The 9,942-nt window shown below is 32.3% G+C and overlaps 1 protein-coding gene across 1 annotated transcript; it reads left to right on the forward strand.

The window, feature by feature from the left end:
- Positions 1 to 1,567: 1,567 nt before the first annotated feature.
- On the forward strand, positions 1,568 to 8,762 carry LOC133671484 (CMP-sialic acid transporter 3-like). Its single transcript, XM_062092250.1, has 17 exons — positions 1,568 to 1,851; positions 1,935 to 2,092; positions 2,567 to 2,781; positions 3,128 to 3,244; positions 3,758 to 3,814; positions 3,914 to 3,991; positions 4,906 to 4,950; positions 5,653 to 5,712; positions 5,800 to 5,922; positions 6,097 to 6,174; positions 6,552 to 6,621; positions 7,135 to 7,242; positions 7,406 to 7,539; positions 7,642 to 7,721; positions 8,015 to 8,060; positions 8,135 to 8,216; positions 8,303 to 8,762. The coding sequence occupies exons 3-16, from the start codon at positions 2,614 to 2,616 to the stop codon at positions 8,183 to 8,185; spliced, it is 1,215 nt and encodes a 404-aa protein (XP_061948234.1). The 5' UTR covers positions 1,568 to 1,851; positions 1,935 to 2,092; positions 2,567 to 2,613; the 3' UTR covers positions 8,186 to 8,216; positions 8,303 to 8,762.
- The last annotated feature ends 1,180 nt before the right edge of the window (positions 8,763 to 9,942 follow it).

The following is a 9,942-nucleotide window of genomic DNA, read 5'->3' on the forward strand; positions in this document are numbered from 1 at the left end:
CCAAAATGAAAATTGTAAAAACTAAAAGGACCAAAATAAAAATTAAAACAATTTTGAAGGCAAAAAAAATGTAAAAGAAGGCGTGATTTGAACAGTGAAACAAGAAAAGAAAAACTTTATTTTAGCTCAAATATCAAATTAGGTCCTTGCAATTTTAAATTGTTTTTTAAAGCAACAAAATCAAATATGTTTTGTAAAATTGAGTATTAACCAAATATCAAAATATTTTTTTGACACCTCAAAAACCTCATACAAAGCAAATTAAAATAATTTATCTTGCTTGAATATGAAATAACAAGTAAGGATAAAATTAAAAAAACAACTGATGGCTAAAATAAAAAAAAAAGACTGCAAAAACTAAAAAAATCAAATTACATTGGTATAGCGAAGCGGATCTAAAAGAAAATCACCACCACTTTTAGTTTTTTTTTTTTAATGTAATTGTAACTGTAATATGACATGAATTGGGTTTGGGATTTTAATTTTATTTCTTTTGTTGTATTAAATAAATATCATCGTTAAATCAGAAAATTAAAATTTAATGTTTTTAGTTTTATAAAATGAAATATATAGTTCTTGTAATTTAAAAATTAATCAATTAATCATTTGATTAATGTAGATCATGCTTAATTTAATATTTCTTTGTTTTTAAAATATCTTGTTTCTTTATCCCTGTTTCCATATTATCTATTTTTTATTTATGAAAATAAAAGAAAAAATATTATGAAATAGGTGAAAGTAATCATGTTCCAAATAGATTTAAAATTATAAAGATTAATTAAATATTTTTGAAGCTAGAGGGACTATTTAATTAACGTTGTAAGAATATAGGGATTAATTTATAATTTATTCTTGTTAAATAAGATTTATTTGAAAATAATTTCAATATTAATTTAAAGATTATTTAATTTGAAAATAATTTCAATATTAATTTAAAGATTATTTAATTTCAATATTAACTTTCTTACCTTATAAAAAATTGAATAAAATATATCAATATTAATTTAAAGATTATTTAATTCATCAACCATTATAAATTTTGAATATTCTCTCTGATGGCTTTTTAAAACAGTTCCACTCCAATGGTGCTTTTATATATTCATAATTTAGGTATATCTTATAATTACTATTTTTATTAGATACTAGTTTATATAGTTACTAAAATTTAAAACAAAATCTCCATAAATACAAAAAACATTCTATATGTGATTTGTAAATATCATGAAATAAAGAAAAGCATAATATATTTATAATTTAATGTCAAATGATAGGTACATTGATAAGATGAGTTGTAAATATCATGAAATAAAAAAAAGCATAAAATTAATTTTTATTAATACATAAATTGATATCATAATAATTAAACTGATATGATAATGCTTTCTACAGTAAAAAATAATCATATAAGAATTAGTGAATCCCATATTATATAAGAATGAATATTGGTTGTGCTAAAGTCACATACCACCACCCCAACACTTCCATCACCAATCCAACACTCGAATATAATTGGCCAAACACACCACCATAAAGCAGCATTCATTTACTTTGACTTCACTTCTTCACACGCAAATCTGACACGTGATTGGTCTGTCACCTTTCATTGAAGTCATTTTCCATTAACCAAAACCCAAACACACCAAACACCGTGTGTTTTGTTGTAAATCCGAAGCAATAATAATAAAGTGCATGCATATTCTTCTGAATCGCACCTCCCTCTCTCATAATAATAATAATTCTCCGTAACTTTCTTTCTAGAGGGCCGAGAGAATTAAATTGGATTTCCGCGTAGCAGTGGATCTGACCGGAGATTTCACCGTCGGTGAATGAGTTTTTAAGAGATTGATTTAGGTGAGATTAACGTATTGATTTCCGTTGCTTTTATTTAAGCACCAGCTCTTTTAATGCTCTAACCGTTTCGAGTTTCTTTTAAGAGAGAATTCCATTTCTCATTTTTGTCTGCCGAATTCAATTCGAATCTCCCCTGGCGAGAGAATTGGATTCAATTTTGGAGGAGCTGTGGATCTGATCGGAGATTTCACCGGCGGCCGAGGGTACTATTAGCAGATGAATTGTTGAGATTGTGATTCAGGTGAGATCAAAGTATTTTTTTGTTGTTTTCTTTGTTTAGATAACGAAGTGTTAGTTTTGGACTTTGAAAGTGCAGGATCTGATGATTCTTAATGTACTGTTTGGATCTGGTTTGGATTCTGTTTATCTTAATAAATTTAGTTGCTTTCTTATGATTTATTGGATCAGGGAGAATTTTAGCTATAAATCCATGTATTATTTTTAACAATTTCAAGTAAATTAGGTTTCAAGAGTTGAAATTTGCGCATGATTTGAACAAAGATTAGCTATTAACTGTGAATTATGTTTATGTTAATAAATTTGGTTAATTTCTTAATGGAACAGAGAATTTTAATTTCCTTAGTTGTTAATATATGCTTTAAATCCGTAACTTCAACAATCAAGTGTTAAATGTTTAATTAGCAATTGATAGTAATAATTAATGAGTGTTCCTTGTGGGTTATTAACTTTTTTTAACCTTTTTTTTTCTGTGTAGATTTAATTTTGTGAGGTGTGGAAGTGTGAGCAGCGAGGAGGAAGCCAATGAAGAACGGCACGTTAGAATGCAGTGTGTGCCATTCGAAATTGGTTTCTCCAAATTCTAGAACATATTCGAAGGCTTATGACCGGCATAAGATCAGGGTTTCATCAAAGCAGCGTGCCCTTAATGTGCTTTTGGTTGTTGGCGATTGTGTCCTAGTTGGTTTACAGGTGATTAGTTGCCTTCATGATCTCTCTCTCTCTCTTCTAATATGAGTTCATTTGAATATAGTTTGTTGGAAATTGGGATGGGTAAGCTATCTTATAGATCTGTTTGCTACTTTTCTATGTTTACATTTAGAATTGTGCTTTGCTGATTGACTAAGTGAATATCAGTGACTTCGTTGTTGATATAGTTCATTCAAATATCTGTTGTGGTATTGTTTTGTTTAGGTGTGCAATAATAACTAATTTGATTTTTGCCTCAACTGTCTTCTTGTTTCTCTGATTCCTTGACATGTTTTTGTCTTCTTGTTTCTTTGATTTCTTAACATGTTTGATTTGCTTTTATTGCCAGCCAATTTTGGTTTATATGTCCAAGGTGGATGGGAAGTTCAATTTTAGCCCGCTTAGCGTTAACTTCTTGATAGAGGCTGCGAAGGTTCTGTTTGCAATTGTCATGCTTTTGTTCCAGGTACATTTTACGTTCTTTTCTAGTCATTTAAGTGTATGCCTGATTCCATTTTTTTTATTTGTCATCCTACCATGGCCTAATGTAAAGCAATGGACATTGCATAGTGCAGTAGTTATAGTTTTATGCTCGTGGCTTCAAAGTGTTTAGGTTGGAATGCTGAGATAGTCACTATATATACCTGACATTGCCAAAGAATTGGATTTTCTCCAATTGTCATGCCTAATACATGTTATATTTGATCTCCAACTGAGTATTGATATGTAAATCAATCTCCATAAGTGGAATGGAGCTTGGAAATAAGGAGAGATCTTGACTTCGATGATTTATACTCTATAGTTATTTTTCATGTTTTAATTTTTATCCCGATTTGTTTTTGTGTTTGCTTATAGCATTTCATTAAATGTTAGTGTTTTCATGAAAACTAGAAAGACTCTTGAACAAAAGATTCTTGTTATGCCTCTTATGTGTATTCATTTTCTTGCTGATGATGTAAAGTTTTGGTTAATTATGCAGGCGAGGCATCAGAAAGTTGGAGAGAAGCCCCTTCTATCAATCTCCACATTTGTACAGGTATCATCTTTTTCTCAGAAGGGTTGCACATTTAAACAAAAGATTTTCAATGTTATGTTTGACAGCCTTAAATCTGGCCATTCATGATCTTTTTTACAGGCAGCTCGTAATAATGTTCTTCTTGCAGTTCCAGCTCTTCTTTATGCTATCAATAACTATCTGAAATTCATCATGCAGGTATAATTCTTTTGTAATCTCTTCCTATCTATTCTGCCCACATTTTGTACTCTACTGTATTTCAATTTACTACCATATTTGTGTCAATAGCTCAATACCATGCATGTGGGCCACTACTGAGATGCAATTGCTTATAGGAATGATGATTGAGGAGGTAAATGGGCAACTTATCCCAGCCTTCCCTGACCATGGTAAATATATGGGTGAGATAAACAAGTTGCTGATTGGACTGGGAGGGCCTTAAGAAAACATGATGTGCATTTGGGTTGTGGCTGGGTCTGGCAGACCCTACCTTGTATATTTTCTCAATGCATGCTGTGTATTTGCATCATATGCGACCTCATAAAGAACACAAAGACTCTAGGATATTATGTGTAGGGTTTGGATTCCTGGGCTGTCAACCAAACACAATTGTTAGTTGGATCCTATGACACATAATTATCAAATATGATGGATTCTGTGGAAACAGTATTACCAAAAAGGACCAAAGAATGTTGTGCCCGCATTGGCTTGCTCTTCTTTGTGAAAGGCTAATTGTCCTAGTTGCTTACTCTAGGGAATGAACGCAAGTAAACTGTCAAAATGATAAAGAAGATCCAGAATTTTCAATTTGGTTAAGTTGAGAGAAGAATTTGTCCCACCAGAATAATGCAAAGTCTAAACTTTTGTGTTCAGTTACGAAAATCAATGCATTTGCTTCTATTTTGATGCCTTGAGGGGCATCAGAAACTATAAATCCAGGAAGCTGTGAACAGTGGGGCTTACACACAAGATTACTCAGAAACTTTGCTAAAATAAGAGTGGAAATGATATCACTTTTTTTTTTTTATTTAAGATCTATTCAGACGTAGAATGAAGCATTATTTTGTGTTCTCATACACCCCTTAACTTGTAATTTATTCTTTGTTTTGCAGTTATATTTCAATCCTGCAACTGTGAAGATGCTGAGCAATTTGAAGGTATTCTGTGATGCATATTTCTGATTATTAGAAGCTAAGTTATATTGGTTGTTAGCTTCATGATCTTCTCCTGATAAACACGAATGCTTCCAGCTTTGGTGGACTTGTAACATTTTTTCAGTTTCTACTATCCAATAAGGATCTTGAATTTAAATATAGGTGAAGAAGAATCACAAACTACAGATAAAATGCTTCAAAGCTGTTCAACATTTAACTGACAAATCAACTTTTGGTTCGGAGTGCCAGATGAAAATTTTAAGTTTCCTAATATATATAGTGGCTTTTAAATGACTGTGAGCAGTTTCTGGTCCTGTACTCTCAGTATTGGACACTCACTTTCCACTGAAACAGCATGCTCTACGAAAACATCTTCGAAAACTGAAGTAGAACTCATTGATAAATTAGTAAACCGAAACAAAGGATTTTCATCTCACAGAAATAGTTTTACTTGGATGCTAAAATTAATGAAATTAATCATATTTGATTCTTTTCACCTAGGGCTTGGATGAGGTGTAATAAGAACTTCATTTGTGGATAAATTATGCCTAGATATGCTGAACTGGGATACTGCTTCTCTCTTTACGAGAATTTTTATATAGAAATGCTCATGTTATTTTTAGAAGGGAATACAAGCTCACATTTATGTTTTAGATCATAAACTTCTACTTAGATTAAATTTTGTTTCTTTCTGTGAACTTGCAGGTTTTGGTAATTGCTGTTTTACTGAAATTCATAATGAGACGTCGGTTTTCCATAATTCAGGTTATTCCATGTTTTAGGTTCACTTATGACCGCTTTTCCATGTCATTTTCTTGGGAATGTAGGACTGACTTGTGGGTCTCTTTACAGTGGGAAGCTCTTGCTTTGTTGCTCATCGGAATAAGTGTAAATCAGTTGCGCTCTTTACCTGAAGGTACTAGCGCTATGGGCCTTCCAGTTGCAACGGGTGCATACATCTACACATTGGTCTTTGTAAGTGAATTCAAGTATCATAATGCTGAGGATAGTAATTACTTTTTGTTCAATGGCATGAAGTGCTGGTTATGAAAGCAGATTCTGTTAAAAGTGACTATCTGTATGTAAAATCTTGTAATGTTCCTCTTCTTTTTTTTTTCATGTTGGAGGCTGATTTTTGGAATTTTACAGGTGACTGTTCCATCTATGGCCTCTGTATTTAATGAATATGCTATGAAGAGCCAATATGACACAAGCATATACCTACAGGTGATATGTCATGGTTGAGGAATTTGGTTTTTTATGTTGAGCATTAAAACAGTTTGAGAGTGTCATGTTATTTACGGTTTCACTTGTGATGACCATCAAATGGTGATTATGATTGTTTATATAGATTCCAATATGAAGTATAGTATTTGTTACCTTTAATCTAGGGAGGACCTCCCTAGCAGGTGTCAAGCACATGCTCTTGACTTCTGAAGGACTTTGAGTTGGTAGTGCATGACTCCATTATTTAACGATTGGGTCAATCTGCTTCTGCCCTGAGTTGAAGCTGCATTGTGAACTTCAAAATTGATATTTGGATTTTGAAAGAATTAAATCTCAATAAGTTATCCTAACATTGACTCCAATTCTTTTGCTTCCAGAATGTATTTTTATATGGATATGGTGCTATATTCAACTTTTTAGCAATACTGGGAACTGTCGTGGTCAAAGGTATGGAAGAAATCTATTGCTTAAATTTAATTTTACAAGGAAGTTATGATTACATTGAGAGCAATGCTTGAGTTCTAATATCAGGTGTTTGCAGGTTATGCCATTAATGGGTTTGCGTTTTATTGATTTATTTTGGACAGCTTTTTTTACTCCTTTATCTAGTTTTACTTGTGACATTGATGAGAAGTTTTTATGGTGGATTTTTCAGTTGTGAATATTTGGAACATAAGAACTGCTGTGAAGATTAAAATTTCCTTTACTGTTAATAGGGTATTGGAATGATCGATAAAATCCTCATATTATGGCATCTACAGTTGGCTCCTACACTCCTCTAAGAATCTTTGATTGAATTGTTATTATATTCAAAAGTAATGCAAAACATTTTCTAGTAATAATATTTTCATGAGATGATCAAATGCCCATTGCCTATGATCTTGGTAGTTTTGTTTCATGGGATGCTTATGCAAAACTTATGGTTGTGTCCCCTGACATTTTAATATTCAATGTTTTCAGGACCCAGTAGCTTTAACATCCTGGAAGGACATTCAAAAGCTACCATGCTTCTAATATTTAACAATGCAGCCCAAGGAATTTTGTCTTCTTTTTTCTTCAAATATGCAGGTTCTTTCCACCCCTAATGCCACTTTGCGTGAAATGATTTCGATGTCTACGTGTCTTAAGTTCATATTTGGAGTTTCATCTTACCTATATGTGCTTCTTTGAGCGATGGCATAAAAATATCATCAGCAACACATGGATAGTGATGTCATTTGGATATTTTCAGATACAATCCTGAAGAAGTACTCTTCAACAGTCGCAACAATCTTCACTGGCATTGCATCTGCTGCGTTGTTTGGTCATACTTTGACCATAAACTTTATGTTAGGAATTTCTATTGTGTTCATCTCGATGCACCAGGTGATTTATAAAGATAATTGAAAGGAAATTTTTTGGATTGTGTGGAACTTTTTTTTAAAAAAATTGAGTACCCTCTTTTCTTTGGCTTCATTTGTCATCCAGTTCTTTTCACCACTTGCAAAAGTCAAGGACGAACAGCAGAATGGAATAACAGAACTGAGGGATGTTCCTGAGAAACTCAAGTATGTTTTCTCTCTCTCTTTCACACACACACACACACACACACACACACACTCCAAGTGGCCAAAGTGTAAGAAATAGCTTTGGATAATTTAAGTTCTTCCTGCAATTTGAAAAAATTACCCGTGATCAGCTTTAAATTGGATATGCCTCAAGGGAACCTGATTCAGTTGCCTAATGCGATTTTTTTTTAATTCTTGGATGAGGATGGAAAAGAGTTACGAGAAAATACTTCTGATTTAGTTTATCTTCTCCGTTCCAATAATGAAGTACATTATATATTATTACTGTTCAGGTCAAAAGATTCGTTCCTAGATTTGGCAGCAGCAGCTCATGTAGAGGTGTGTATCTGTAGTTACCATAATTTAGATAGTATTAACTGTTCTCAAACTAACCACGTTTTTGCTCTGTCCAGACAACTCGTCATGCAGGAGAGGATGAAAGACGGCCTCTACTCCCTACCTAAAGCTTCACTGAATTTGTTTTACATTAGAGAGGTACAACTATTGTGAAGATGTTGATGTTTCTTAAAATCTTATCTGTTAGATATTAAAGGCGTGCTGCAACAATCTTTGTTATTCAGGAATTTTTGTGGGAAGAATTCTTTTGGCAGGACTTGTTGGACTGAAGAGAAGACAAGTCCATTGTCAGAATCAAAAAATAAATACAACTTGGAAGAATTGTTTTACACATTTGAGAATCCTTTCCTGCTTCTTTCGTTCACCCGGTCGGTGTGCCTTTCAATCATGCCCGGGTTATCTGGGTTTTCCCCGCTCGAGGCTTGACAAAGATTAGTAACATGGGTTACCAGGTACCTGGTTCCCGATGTCTTTCCTGCCTTTTGAAAACTAATGTGGGGTTAATTTTGTTCTTTCCTTTAAAGATATTCTTTACCCTGTTTGCCCAAATATCATTTCTTACTCTCTTTTAGAAGTCCATATGGTGTAATGAGAAAAAATGTCCCCTTTTCCTTATACATATCATGCTATTTAAATGTATCATTTTGTCGCAGTAAATCAAAAAATAGTTATTTTTTTTCTTAATGTAGTTCCTCATTGATAACAATTATAATTGACCTGGCTATTCGCATATGCATTTTAAATCGATAAATTGATTACAATTGTTTTTATATTAGATATTTTAGGGGCATTTCACACTCGATATTTGCTATGCATAAAGGGTGGACTGTTTTTTCACTATCATCTTTGCTGCTTAAGATGATGTTTGAAATGTAGTATCAATTATTTTTTAAAATGTTTTTTTTTAGAAATTAATTAAAATAATTTTTTATTTTTAAAAAATTATTGTTAATATCAACATATAATAATTTGAGAAACATAAAAAGATAAATAATTTGAAGTGTTTTTTCATATTACCAGATTGTTTCTGCATTTTAAAATTATTTTTTAAAATTTTTAATTTTTTTATTTTAAATTAATATTTTTTTTAGTGTTTTTAGATTATTTTGATTTGTTGATATTAAAAATAATTTTTAAAAAATAAAATAATATATTATTTTAATATATTTATTAAAAAGTATTTTAAAAAGTAAACATGCTTTTAAAACTTGATAATATGAAGCTGCTACCTATCCAGATTAGTTAAATTTTCAACTTTTATTTTTATCCAGCAAAAGATAAATTCCTAGTGAGTGACCTAGAGTCACTGTCTAACAAGGAAATTTCTTCCACAAACACTTTCCTAACTTTCTTCTAAGCCACAAAGCGATGTAAATACTGCGAATCGGATGTCAACTCATTTGGAATTTTGACTCATTCGAGATTGAGAGTTAGTATTTTGATTTCTAATTTAGGTTTCGACATCCTTAAACCATGATTTATTTATTAGAAATGGTATCTAGCATATAAAAGTATGTGACTGCTACATAAACCAGCCGAGCTCCATAGCCACCACCTTCACCGAATTCTAAATAAACCAAAGTCCGGGGAACAAAGATGCCCCAAACTACATCGGCGAGCTTGGCCATAGTATTCTCCTTGAACATCTTACCCCAGGAAGATTGAAACCGCCATTTCCTCAAAATAAACCAGATCATTCCAAAAATGGTGGTGATGAACAAGCAACTGCTGTACCAAAATCCCTTGAAGCAAAAAGTGAAGACTTGACAGATTCTAGCGGGGATTGGAGGATTTTAAAGAGGCCCCATTTGAGTTTTAGTGAACTTGGGAATTATATTCTTTCTGGCAATGTGGATGATGTAGA

This window comes from Populus nigra, chromosome 13, assembly GCF_951802175.1.
Source record: "Populus nigra chromosome 13, ddPopNigr1.1, whole genome shotgun sequence".
Taxonomy (NCBI): Eukaryota; Viridiplantae; Streptophyta; class Magnoliopsida; order Malpighiales; family Salicaceae; genus Populus; species Populus nigra.